At 40.1% G+C, this 14,170-nt stretch overlaps 1 protein-coding gene across 10 annotated transcripts in view; it reads right to left on the reverse strand.

Annotated features, from left to right (window-relative positions):
- The window catches only part of DNM3 (dynamin 3), a 172,596-nt gene that overhangs the window by 138,912 nt on the left and 19,514 nt on the right, over positions 1 to 14,170 (reverse strand). For all 10 annotated transcript variants that reach the window (XR_003572575.1, XR_003572574.1, XM_027895874.1 and 7 more), the window contains exons 2-6: positions 12,862 to 12,935; positions 4,432 to 4,581; positions 2,743 to 2,946; positions 2,091 to 2,189; positions 1,090 to 1,250 (exon numbers count right to left, since the gene is read on the reverse strand). Coding sequence is in view for 8 of the 10 variants with exons in the window: in XM_027895874.1 (XP_027751675.1) it covers positions 1,090 to 1,250; positions 2,091 to 2,189; positions 2,743 to 2,946; positions 4,432 to 4,581; positions 12,862 to 12,935 (688 nt within the window). In the remaining 2 variants the exon portion in view is untranslated. The remainder of the gene's footprint in view (positions 1 to 1,089; positions 1,251 to 2,090; positions 2,190 to 2,742; positions 2,947 to 4,431; positions 4,582 to 12,861; positions 12,936 to 14,170) is intronic.

Here is a 14,170-nt window from a genome sequence, read left to right on the forward strand (position 1 = left end):
ATGCAGAGAAACCAAATTATTACCTGAAACCACAAACACTAACAGGTCCCCACTACCTTAAGGACAAAACTTATGCTGATCTTCCCATAAATAATATTGTACACACAGTAAAAGCACCAGCAGATCAACAGTTCCCACCAAAGCAGGTAAATTTTCCAAACAGCTCACAAAAAATTTAATAGAATATAAAGTAATGAAAATCAGGACAGATAAGAGTGCCCAAAAGTATTTGTAGCTTGTGCTTCAGTCCAAAACTAGGACTTGTGGATTCAACTTTCAGTATATAAAAAGAGGCAAAACATTCTAAACACAGGCAGAATTGCATCCTTTTAGGGTCACAGGCTGTTCAAGCTAAGAAATGGCCACACAGACCCAAAATGGTGAAGAGAACTCTAAGCCTGCTGTAGGCAGGGCCTCCATCAGGACAATAAGCTGTGGGTTTCTCCTCCAGGTGACTGGGAAATAGCTCTGTTTTCAGCTGAAGGAAGGTGGGATCTGACATTGTTTGGTGTGAACTTATAAACCAGAGGTTCTGGCAAAAGTAAAAGTTGGGTGGGTAAAGTGTTCTGATTACTCTGTTTATCATTTATATCATTAGTACACAGTATTTCTTTATAGTAAAAACTACAACAAAGTGTACATGTTGAGGTTAAAGCACAGACACACAGTGCACCCTCAGGACACATGACTTCTAAAAATGCTTTTTTTTTTTTTACCCTTGATTTCTAAATTTGAGTACTAAAAATCCCTTTAAGAGGAATGTGATAAGAAAGGAATAGGATGGTGTACTCCCAGGAAGGGAGACAAATCTTATTTTTGATGTTCATATTCATGATTCAAGAGAACAGGGAAGTACAGAACTGCCAGTAAAAGGCAGAAACTACGTCTCACAGCAAGCCTTTGTATGCTACAAGTAATACACAGCGTTGCTTTTACCTTGTGCAAATTAAAAACATTAAAAGCAGGAGAGAATAAGGCAGGTTCAGTGGCCAACATTCATTTTAATAAAGCTTCTGTGTTGGCCCCATGGTTATAAAGGTTATAAATGGTTATAACGTTGCCTTTCCCCACAAAGGCTTCAGGTTTTACCTGGTTTAGGACTTTCTGCAGGTAGGGCGTTCCCATCCGATCTGCCATGTGCCTGTAGGATGGGTGGGAAAGAAAGAATTTCCTTTCTGCCAGAAGAGCTGCTTTGATGTCCTTCTTCCCATCAATGTCTTTCTGGCTTCTGTTTACAACACCAATATAGCCTAAAGCAACACAAAGCCAGCAGGTAAATCAATGCAGCTATTGCCTGAACTGCTGAATTCACCTTAACTAGAACTAAACTCTCAAATTTAGGCATTTCAGATCCTGTTTACAAGTGCTCAAGTGCCCTTAACGCTGTCTAAATTGCTCATTCTGTTTAGGTATAGCAGATACGCTTATTTTTAAATCATCAATGCAAAAAGAGAAATGTATGAAACTTTGGGGAATCCCAAAGAAACCAATTCAAAAATAAACCAACAAAAAATCCAAACCAAAAATCAAAACAGACACACAGGTCTACACAGATAAATGATGTAATATTAACAAAATACAAAAAAACCTTCACATTTGCTGGATCAATATGCTCATGGGAGGAGATGGTTGTCTCATCCATAAATTATTAACAGTATGAGCAACTGTGGCAGTAGCTGCCAGAACAATCAGATGGAAGATTTCTGGAAGGTACCGTAAATTGTTTTATAGTGAGATTACCAAAGCTCTCGTGCTTGTTGCTGTCACGAGCAAAGAAAAAAAGATTATGGTGTTACAAGTGACAGCAACCTGGCAGAGAAGAAAAAAAACGGCTAAAAGTTTGTGCTGACATTTCTTGCTTCCTCTGGAATATAAAGTGTATTTTCCAGGTACAAGAAAAAAACCCTTATTTTACTTGCAGGATATTTTTAGCACAGCCATCTTTTATGTTTGGTGAATAGATATCTACAAAAGCAAAGAACTCATCAAGTCCAGCATAACCTTTGATTTGTGTCCAGGACTCTCAAACACTGCCCTTATCCAAACCACTTTCTGGATTGCAAAGAATACAAACAACTAAATGTTCCCACCTCTACGAAGAGGGAGCAGTTTGTTTTCCAGAACTTCTCTCGCATCTGTTCCTTCATCCATCAGATCCAATTTAGTGATCACACCAATGGTCCTAAGGCCTGACCAGGGTGGAGACAGGAGGAAAAGGTTACTGAAAAAATCATTTTGATTCAGGAAGAACAATTACATCTTACAATTATATAATAACAGATATGTAGCCTTCTCAAAGCTTGTATCACACCCTCCCAGCTGCAACTCAAGTGATGGTATGTCTGGAAATGAAGGAACAAAATTGCTGAAACATGCTCATCAAATCTCATTAACAAGGCTCAGAATCCCTACAATATGATTGTATAAAATTTATAATGCAAGTATTCAGAAACCCCATCAGCACCATGGTCCATTTTGCCTGGTACTACAAAAATTCCTGGATAGGCACTGCTGCACTTGCTTATAAGGGATAGTGACAACATTTTTAAAATACATTTACAGCAGCATTACCAGCACAATACTGAGTTAACCCACGGTTGATGTTGAAGGCTGTGTGACAATGGATATATACACTTCTCTATGACATATTTCCCATTATAACATTTCACACAAGAGTTGATCTGTTAGTTCCAATCATGTTCTTACCCTGAGAACACAAAGTGGCAATCCATCAGTGCTTACCCTGAGGGTCCACTTCCTTCGCCAGCTTCAGGGCATCCGAGTTGGCCAGGTCAGTGTTGGCTGGAGTCACAGCCAGGATCAGACAGTTTTCCCGGGATATGAACTGCATTATCATGTCTCTGATCTGTTGCTCAATATCTGGAGGCTGATCCCCTACTGGCACTTTAGTGATTCCCGGCAAATCAATAAGGGTCAGGCTTAAGACTGTATGGAAAACACAGGATCACAGACCTGGTTAGCACTCCATGTCAGACAGGTCTACACATCCACGGCTGCAGACAAATTTTAGTCACAGAAAAGCCCTTTATGACCTTTATAGGCACATAAACATTGTCAGCAGTTCAAACAAAATGCCTGCTGATCTGAAAAGTGTATTTGTTTCCCTGCTGGTCTTTCATCTCTGAATTTATAAGTGTTATTTAGTATTTTAAATTTTACAACTGGTATAAGTATCATTCTATGCCAAATAACCTTGAGGGCTCTTAGACAAATGAGCATGGTTTTCTGAGCTTCTTAAATATAGTCATTCTCTGACCATGCTTTGAACAATATCTCCAATTAAGAAATTCCAAAAAAAGTCCTAATTTACACAGCAAAATTGCTGTTAAGGGGTTGAGGGGTATATTGTTGTTCTGAAGGTTTGGGGGTATTTTTTACTCTGTAACTTCTTCTGAAAAATAATAAACATGAAGGAGTTAATCCACTAAGAAAACCTGTTTGCTCTGGCACGATTTCCCCAGGACAGGCCACAGTGCCAATTAGAAGCATCCCAGCTTGTTCAGTCAGTGCTGGGGCATGGGGTATCCCTTAGAAAAATGACAAAAATGCTATTCCTAGAAAGAAAACACCAGATGTATATTTTGGGTCTGGTTAATACAGACCAGAGTTGCCAAACTAAAGACTGATTTTACTAAAATGAAGTAAGAGCAATAGGTAGGAAATTTTCACTTTCTCCGGGAGTCAGCATGTTCAACCAACAAGCTTTGAGGCAGGGGATTTAGTTCAGCCCCTCTCCAGTTAGAAAAATAAAGTGCTTCAGCCAAACACTTTTCTCCTTTATCAAAGACAGACTCAATGGGAAACATTTTCCCTAGACTGTCTTCATTAAATTGGGCAGATGGTAACCAGAGGAACTAAACTTTGATCTATACTGGGGGTCTAAAACAGAGAGCAGCTTCAAACACCATCATTGCCTGAACATGTTTTTAGTGACAGGGAACAATAAACTTCCAGTAAGGTAGGGAGACACCAGTGACTTTCTACATCACTGATCAGGGAATCCCTCTGGAGGATGGCAAAAAAGTTCTGCCATTAAGTCTCTCACCTCCTGTTATTTGTCTTTACTAATGAGCTACCATCTAATAATGAATGTACTGGGGGAGAGAGTGGTTCCATCCTGAGGCAGGGTGAGAATATTTTTAAATAAAGAGAATATTAAATGGGGCAGAGAGTCTCTGTTCTGCCCATCTCTCATGGCAACAGCTCTCCACTCGAGAGTGGTTTCTTAAAACAGGAGAATTCGAGGATTCTTCCAGACACAAACCCACTTTTGGTTCAGCTTTGCCTCAGAAGCTTTTTCATCCCAGAAGATCGAGCAGTGAGAACAAATACAAACGGACACTGGTTAGACAAACAGAGCTACAGAATATATTACATGACAGAAGTGTAAAGCACAATGATTTTACCTACCATGTGGAGAATATACTCTTAAATTAATAGGAATTGAAGAAATGCCTTTGTTCATTCCTGTCACTCTATCTGTTTCTGCTTCGATTTCCTGACGAACTTCATCAAAATCAGTAAATTTCTTCCCTTTGCAGTGTAGAAATTCAGCATACTCTGGGAAAACATCAACAACTCTGTTATTTCACAGGCTTATCAAGGCCCTAGTGTTGTTCAGATGTGTGTGCACAGAAGCACAACATCATGGCTATCAGGAAAGCATTATTGTGATTACACATCTGAAAATCAGCCTGCAATGAGAAAGGTTTAGTTAAAAAGTCAAGTTGACTGGATATGATTTGCTGCTCTTATCTTCAGCACATCGTCTTCTGGAACAACCTGAAAGATTCAATTAGATGCCATTTACAGTAATAGAATAAGGAACAGATTGTGAATCAGATTCTGACTCTTCATCTGATTACATTTGCCTGTAATACATCACTAAATTGAAAAGTAATTCAAATTCTGTATCATGAAAGATTATTAGCATTTGTTTCAAACACTAACAGCCCCTGTCATGCCCAAATTTAGCAAAGAAATTCTGTAATTTTTTACAAGTCCATAATGAAAATAAGATCACTTAAAAAGACTGTAATGTTTTAACACAACTCCTCATTTCCTAAATACCATACAATACCATAATCCCTCCTGATTCAAAGTGCAAAGAACAAGGAAACTCACCCTTGTTAAGACAAAAATACATTACTTGTTTTAAAAATGAGAGCACCTAACAACAACAACAACAACAAACTAACTCTGCCTCACTTTTGACAATATAAACATTCCAGAATATCTTATATTCTTTTTTTTAGCTCCAGAAGCAAAATGACAATGAATGTGGGCTTTGTTTCACTGTCAACTGGTTATTAAAAAAGTCAAGGAATATTCAAATATTTCAAAATTTAAAATAACATCATGAACAAAATAAAAGAGCTCTGTTGCTCTAGCACATTTCAGATTTTACATTTGTAAAATCTGTCATCCTAAAGTTGGAAAACAGCTACCTCATTAAAAAAAGAGCTGACATACTTTTTTCCAGTTCTTCATGCACTGCTCCTGGCATAAAACAATGTATCCTTCTTAGGTTTTCATCAGATTTGCTCAGAAAAATCTTTCTAAATTCAGCAATTAATACTTGGTGCCGAGCTGGAATCAGTTGACTGATTCAGCTGATTGCCAAGGAAGCTTTTCTTTTTGTTCCACTTCCCACTCAGGAACAGAGAGAGTCGCTCTCCGAAACGGCTCCCAGGTAATCCAAATAAAAACATCTGTTACTTTTCAGCTGTGTTAATGCTTATCAATAACTCATCCCTCCCAGCCACATCTGCAGTCCCACCAGAGCTGCAGGAATCGACTTTGCCGGGATTTCTTAACCTGTGGTGCCACACGCAGTCCACGGAATGAAAATTCCACAGGACAAGCGACGCTTTGTTTGGCTCCTTTCAGCCCTCAGCCTGTCCCTGGCAGTGATGCCTTCAGCCACACTGGAGGAGCACTTGCTTTAATGCCATCTTCCCTTTCCAGCTTTCATCCACAGAACAACACTAAGGAAACATTTTTTACTTACATTTTTGTGAGAAACGAAAGAATGACCCTGCCTGATGTCCAGCTTTCAGACATGTATTTATTGTAAGGAAAGGAAGTTACATGGCAAGAAGGAACAATTAGATACAAAATTAAAACAGTCTTTGCATGTAAAATGCTTCTTTTTTTCCCCCCAGGTTCATTAAAAGCACCTTGGATAATGTAGAATGAAAAGGCTACCACAGCATAGTTCCTTCAGTGCATCCACAAGTGATTATTTATCTCTCCAATTTTTACTAAATTAGACAAATGATACAAAGAAGTGTTATGGAACAACATCTTTTTAAATGTTCCTAATTTTTCCAGTCAGTTATATCTCCCTATACTTTTACGATTTGGTCTTGTTTATGATTTTATATTGTTATTACCAATAAACAAACAGTCACTGCTGTTCTCAAACCATCTAAATTACATCCACACTTGAGATATTCCATACATCTGTCTCTAAGCCAAAGAGAGTTGAGTGACAAGACATGGATCAGCCCTTGGAAATACATAAGAGATGTTTTGGAAAACATCCCTGATCCACATCAGGCTGAGTCCAAGACCTAACAAAGCTCCAAGACTTCACCCTGCACAGAACAATCTGTTACCAGAGGTCAGGAATTCACCCAGATGAGAGAGCAGGACTCAGAACTCCTCTCAACCTGATTTCAGTTGCTCCAAGTTGGTAATTGTATCCAGTCTGGAACACTCAAAAGAGCTTGTGAGTTCTCCAAAAGGGTGGCTCATCAAATTGTAGACCTCTAGCAAACATTTTAAACATATATAGTAAAGGGGGAATATCTGCTATTTTTGCACCTTCTATCTGCCAGCCCCTCAGGGAGGTGTCACCCAAGCAACAACAGCCTTGTTAACTCCAACAAAGCCCCTCACAAAGCCTCAGAACGCTTTTCAAAGGTGATTTCAAGAGAGCTTTTTAAAAACAGGCAAATAAACACCGTCAGCAAAAAGTACATCACCTCTTCTTTGAGGATGGACCAGCTTTTTCTGAGCAAAGTAAATGCAGTGAAGTGAATCTGGACCGCAGCAAATCATTCAATAGTGCTGCACTGAAAAGAGAGGCACTATCAAAAGCCCCTGTTGTCTTAATCTATAATCCCTCTTCTACATCACCATTTCTGCAGCTTTGCTCACAAGCTGAAGATGAAATACTCAAACTGAGGTATTCCCCTTTCAACCTTCAAGAAGACAGGCTACAAGAAATAGAAGTACCCTCGTATTTCCAGAAGACAAACCAGAAAATACTGTCAATGCAGAGGACTGCAAGAATATCACAGCACCAGACAGACAAATATTGAAAACAGTGTAGATCTGATGAAAATAGCTGGCATAAAATACCAGGTCATGCTCTTAGGAACCAATTAAATGGTTAATTATAAGGATAGACACTCGTGCCAGAGAATGCAATAATCTTTCACATCTTTGAAACTTTCTGTTTGTAGAAGAAATATATCCCTGTTCCTTCAACCTTCTCCTATTGATCATGCTTTCCAAACTTCCAGTCACTCACACAGCCATCCCCCAGGAATTTTTCCTAAAGTCACAGAGGCAGAGCTCTCACCAGAGCTCTCTCTCCTTCCCAGGACTGAGAAAATGCACAACTACTACTTTGTAAGACTGCATTTGTGTGATGCATCTTGTACAGTATGCCCTTCTGCGTTTTACAACAGCTCAACATCAGTGAGTTATGTTCTGTTAGAGATTCACTGGGAGCACCAGGTCCTTTTCTGAAAACATCAGTACCAGCTTTTCAGTACAGAAACAGCCTTATCCCAACTGAATTCCTTCCTGGAAATTTGGGGGCATTTCTTTTGCAAGCAATCTGAATTCCAGTTCTGCCCCCCAGTATCTTTTATATTCTCACTGGTATTTCCCCAACACAGACTTAATGAGCACACTTTATTCTGTCATCCTACCAGTAATACCAAACACTTAACATGACCTGGAGGAACAGCTGTGCATCCATCTACAGGAGTCCTTTCTAAACCACTCGTATGGTATTTGTGGGTACAGTTCATTTGTCCCAACGTGAGCTGAAGCCCCTTTCACTGTGCTGATGGGAGAACTGGTTGAGCCCTCCAAGCCCCTCTGCCAGAGCTCAGCAGTCCCTGCGGATCAGCTCAGACAGCACAGACAGCAGCAGCAGGAGGGACACTGGCAGGTGCACAGGAACATCTGCAGTCCCTGCAACCTTTCACTGGGCTTAAGCTCAGGCTCCAGACCAGCAGCGTTATCCCTTTTCCAGGATATCAGTCCTGTGTGGGTGATGAGCCTTCCACTGGTTCAGGAAGGGGTCTCCAGTCCCTGCCTCCTTTTCCCCGTGGTGGTGTCACTTTTTAGCTTTTGGGCTCTGCACCTCAATAATGTTTTTGGTCTCTACAGCCTCCTTGTTCATCATCTGAACGAGGAGCTGCCAAGAGTGGCATTCAGAAGACAGCAGCCACTGCCTTCCTCTCCTCCTTGCCCAGAGCCCCGACTCTTCCCTACTACTGGCACTGTGGCATTTGTTCTAGTTTTTGTCCTTTAGGACCTCCAGATGCCTTCCTGCTGATGAAGTCTCTAAGACAATTTGTGTTTTAGCTGAAATAACCAATCTAAGTTATTTTTGTACCTTTTTCATATTCTGTTAGAGGACTGCTTTTGCCACCAGAGGGCAACAAAAGATGGCTATGCTTGAGGAGTAGTCTTCCAGCAAACGAAATTTGGATTAAAGCTCAACAACTTCAATAGAAGAGAGCATGTGCAAGACTTCAGAAAAAAATCAGGATGTCTTTTGAACCTTATGTTTGCTTTCCATTTAGTATTCTAATTAGCAGAACTCAAACAAATGTGGGTATTGTACATGTGACTCATCCATGTAAAACTGTCCACCTCAATAATGATTTTCAAAATCTGTTAATCTGCTGAAGCAAGAAGAAAATCTGAAATTCCTCCACAAACAGTTAACAAAATTATGAAAATAACTCTCCTAAAGCCAAGACATTTAACATACAAATAACAAATACCAGGATTTATGTAGCAGGTAATGTACTTTTAACAGACAAGACCTACAACAAAGGCTTCACCCAAAACCCAAGAGCACTTTCAGTTGCCACTGCTGTTTAAAAAACATACTACCAAATCTGAAGAAATACAGTCATTATTTCACCTGCACAGGCAGGAGAAAGCACAGCAAGAGGAAGAACAGGTTGCTTAAGGTTATACAGAATGTGCAGCAGCTGAAAAAAACCCATAAAACAAAAAGCCTACATCGCTCAAGATCTTTCTCAGGCATTTCGAGTCATTACCTTCTCAAAGCTCACTCAGCAGCACCATTTCAAAGTCCCAGTGACACTGGCCAAACTTGCAGAGAGAAGATTAGGAGATGACATGGAACTAACTGGGCTGTGCATAAGGTATGTTGTGTTGCTCCAAGACAACTGAACACTCATAGAGCCACAAAATTCTCATCACAGGTCAGCTGTGTGCCAGCACTTGCATCTTACACAGAGGGTAATCCACCTAAAAGCCCAACTACAGGAATACACTCAGCATTCCTCCTCCTCAAAAAGCAATCAGGAGTAAAAAAGTGAGAGAGCAGCACTCTACACTCACTGGGAACTCCTGAAATACCACAACACACAACATTTCAAACAAATGCTGTCCTGGTGAGAAAGCAGGAGCTCCCTGGATCTAACACTGCAGCAGTCAAACACGGAACGAACCAGCACGTGTTTTATCTGAATTGGGAAATCAGAGTCTCGCAAAATAAACTGCCCTCACATCCACCTTCTCACTCCAAAAAAAGGCAGGTAGAACCCCTCCCCTGTACCTCCTCTGAATGGGTAATTTATGCCAGCCGTGGTGCCCAGCTGGTAAAAGCTCCAGCTCCGAGCACTCCTGCCAGCACCTGTGCCTCCTAAAACTGCACCTTCCCAGCTGGGACCATTTTCTCCAAACCCATTGTCTAACCTGAGCTCCATCAGAGGCTGGCAACAACACAGAACAAGCCATAATCTTTCAGAGGACTGTAAATCCTTTTAACATGCATATTTTGACTTCTTCTATGCTATTAGGTATTTCTCACACAATCAAATTCAGACTAAATACTCAAAACTAATTAAGACTATCTTGTCAGTTGCAATACTTAATTAAAACCTTTCTATTTGCCTCCAGTATTTCAACTGAGTACAGTATTTACATGGATGTGGAGTGAAAATGCCATCAAGCCATTTAGGAATTGTACTAGGATCACCAAAATATGTTAGTGACTAAAAGAGGTCAAAAGGTCACTACAAAAGAGCTTTGTATTAACTACATAGAATATTTTGAAAAAGAGGAAGTAAACAAATGTCTAAAAAAAAATAAATTAAAATACTCCACACCTCTGATGAGATAGGTGTCTTTGTACTGACTTGTGTCATGGTACCCCTTGCAGAGGTAACAGCTCCTTACCCAGGTGTGTCAGATCTTTCAGATTTTGGGGGGCCTCTGGTAACTCCTCATAACCAATTCCTGCTGCCCCTTTCCATGACATGTCCAACCCTGATAATGGATGGGCACAGTTCCCTCTTACTTTGGTGGGCACACAATTCCTCTGCTGCTTCATCCCTGACTGCAATAGCTCAAAGCTAAAGGAAGCTTTAATCTCCTCTGTCAATTAAATTCACATTCCAAACGATTCTCAGCCAGTTCCAAAATGTTGATAAACTATCTTGCAGTTCATCTCTGACTGCCTGTGTAGAAAGTGCCCCCTCTCTCCCCAGGAATACTAAAAGATTAAGAATAGCTACTTTTAAGAGAGTTGAGAAAGATCCTTGGATCAGAAATAAGTTCTTATTACAGCCCCAAGAACCTGATACAACCCTCTAATTATTCTATAACATTTTAGATATTTACGGACTTGATAGAAATCAGTCCAGCATCAGCTTCCTGAAAAAGAACACTGTGCTTCTCTAAGGAGTTTTCTTTGTTTTCCTTTCTTAAAATTAGTTCACAAAGATAAAGGTGGCTTAAAAGATAAAGTTATTTGGAATTTCACCACCAAAAACAACAGGGGAACAAAGTTTAAAGAGAGTAACAAAATAATTAAAGCTTGCATTTTAAAGGTTTTTGGTATCTAATCCCAAACAAGAAGTACACAGCATTTCCCAAAGGGAGAAATATGCCTTGACATCCAGGAAGCACAAAATTAGGCTGAAGCTCAGTTCTCCAGAATTTTTAAAGTTCTTATTGTGTTATTTCAGTTATAATGAAGGACTAATTTTCAGCAGAGAAGGTACCTACACAAAGCCTACAGGCCTAATTAAAGCCACTAATACTTTGTGAACATATTAATGGGAAAAATACCAGAAAGAGAGAAGCCCTTTCAGTGTCCCCTCAACCAAGGGAAAACGATGATTTCACAGAATAGGACAACATGGACCATTTAGGATGGATGTCAATGAATAAGCATGTAACCACTTGAGGTCAGAGTGTAAGTTTTTACTTACTAATTCATTTGTCCTTAGAGTTTAGTAATTTTGCTGGGAATGCCAGCACAGAGCCCAATGCATTTCTTTCTTCTGCTCTTACGTGGTCCTGGGAAAATCAGATTGAGACTCTCCACAGCTGGGCCTTATCCTTGCATTTATTCCTGCATGCTCTGGCAAAGATCAAATGCCAGATATGCACAAATGGCAGGTGTTCATATCTCCAACTAAAACTTCATATTTAATATATAGAGAACACTGTAAGCATACTACACCCTTGGAAATCCTGAAGTTTCTAAGCTGAGCATACAGAAACGCTAAATTAAACTGTTTTTTCTTTCTCTTCCACAGCATAAACACTATGGAAAATTTCTCGGAGGCATTGAAAGTATGAACGTGCTCTAAAAGCAGAAAAAACCCTGAAGCCTAGACAGACTGCAGTCTACCCTCCTGATCAACAATGCAAAGGTCTTTTAGGAAAAAATACTCACAGAAGCTTAGTTACACCTCACACATAAGGACAGAATGAAGTGTCACAGGCAGTTTCAATACTGTTTCTTCCCCATTTCATCTTGGTGCATAATTTAAAGAGCACTCTTTTTTTTGCTTTTTAAAGCTGTTTTGGATGTTATTTAATTACTTTTTACTAATTTAAGTAGAAGTCAATACTAAACCAGTATTTTTTGTTGTTTACATTGGTTTAGAAGCAACCACAACAAGAATTTGGAATGATGGAAAAGCCAGGGAACTGAGCTACACCACAGCAGATCAAGTGCCCCCTGCAAGGGGACAAAGTGGTGAATCCTGGTGAAAGATCTCAATACGTCCCACAGCTTAGTGGTACACACAAAAATATTTACATTTTTGACCAGACAAATACACAGAAGCCTTGTTTTCCCCCCAATCTACCTTCTGCTCTATTTAGTGCAGTAAGCCCAACCAAAAAAGACAAGTTACGAAAACAAGCTGTGTGGAACCAAATCTGTGTGCACTGGAGCAAGAGTTAAAGGCAGAAGTGCAGCAATTTTGGCGTGCTAACTAATACAGATGCAAAGCTCATCGAGAAATGAATAAGTCAAAGCTAATTTCTAAAACATATTCTATGTAATGACGCTTCTCCACTGCTTCAAGAGTGATCTTTGGCTAAATTCACTATGAGCTCTAGGATTTATATGTTACTGTTTTCCCAGACAGGACAATGGACTTAGTTGCTCCTGAGAATATAACTTTGAAGCAGCAAGCCCTTGTTCCAGACGGTCTGGTGGTACCTTTCTTCAAAAGTTCCTAGAAAAGTTTTTCCTCCTGCTGAAATACATCAGCACTTTGTCCAGGCATTGACCCAAAAAGAGAAAGGAATTACCTGTTTTGGCAGTGATGAGTTGCAGGACCAATGGTCGTCTTGTCACAATTCCAGATCCTCGTGGAAGAAAATCCCTGGAAACATTGAAAAAAAAATACTTACTACTCAGAAAGTACTGTCCACTTACATAAGATACTGGACTAATTTTGAACCTCCTCTAACACCTTGAGCTGTAGTAAAAATGGAAAGTTGGTTGGGACAGATTTATATTAAACACTCCTATAAAACAGGGCTGTTAATTTTGGTTTGAGATACCAGTAGGTCATGAGACAAACAGGTATTAAAACTGAATTACTGTCTCAGGGCATTACCAAGCCCATTCAAAACCATTACATTTAACACCTCAAAATTCAAATCGCTTAGCAAGAGTACCCAAAGCCAAGCTCAAATTTATCAGGCTCTCTAAAATAATTGTGTCATCACTGTACACCTGATTTGAAGTGGCTTTGCACATATGAATATACACACCTGCCCACACACACACCAAAGCTCTGGCCAAACCAAACTGCCAGCACTCTGCACCTACTCTTTCACACAATTAACTCCTGCCAGTTCAACTCCCCAGATAACCTTTCCAGTCACACATCTGCCCAGATCCTTCCATGCTCCCAAAAATAGGGAGACTCCCCATGCAACTGAAACCCTGGAAAAACTTGGAACCAATCATTAGTTGCAAAACTAAGTATTAGAAATTCAAAGCAAAATAAAAGACCTTTTCCTCAGGGTCTTCCCCAGCTGCCTTAAGTATTAAATTCTTAAAAATTATGAGATAAGGTTAAGTGAGAGGTTTCGAAAGAGTGTTCCCTTCAAAGCAGCATCTCCAGAGAAATAAAATTCAGGGGGAAACAGACAGTGCAGAAAGTGGGGAGGGCATAAATTTTCAGTCAAATGGCAGAGCTGGTCGGGGTGACTGTGCTGTCATATGTGTTAGTGCCTGGATGAAGGGTGAGGCAGGAATGTGCAGTGGCTTTGGCAGTGGTGGGGACAAGAGTCAAAGGAAGAAAGATACAGCCCCGTCAGCCCTTCAGTCAGAACTGCTTAGATGTGTCTGCTCAAGCCACTTGAGAAACGACTTCTTGCCTGTAACTGTTGTTCACACCTCGTGCTGCTTAACGGATGCCTGATTTTAGCAGTTCCTGTAACGACAGCACATAAACCTACAAGGTTTAAAACAAGCCTAGAGAGCAGACCTATGAAAAATAAATCACGCAAATATTCAGGATATTATCTGTGCAAATCAGAGGATATTGGGTCTGAGGAGTCCCAGGTCAGGACAGGCTTGGGAAAGCAACCACAGTGAACCTTCTTT

Source organism: Empidonax traillii, unplaced genomic scaffold, assembly GCF_003031625.1.
Source record: "Empidonax traillii isolate 1590-97213 ecotype Southwest subspecies unplaced genomic scaffold, ASM303162v1 scaffold474:size1423191, whole genome shotgun sequence".
Taxonomy (NCBI): Eukaryota; Metazoa; Chordata; class Aves; order Passeriformes; family Tyrannidae; genus Empidonax; species Empidonax traillii.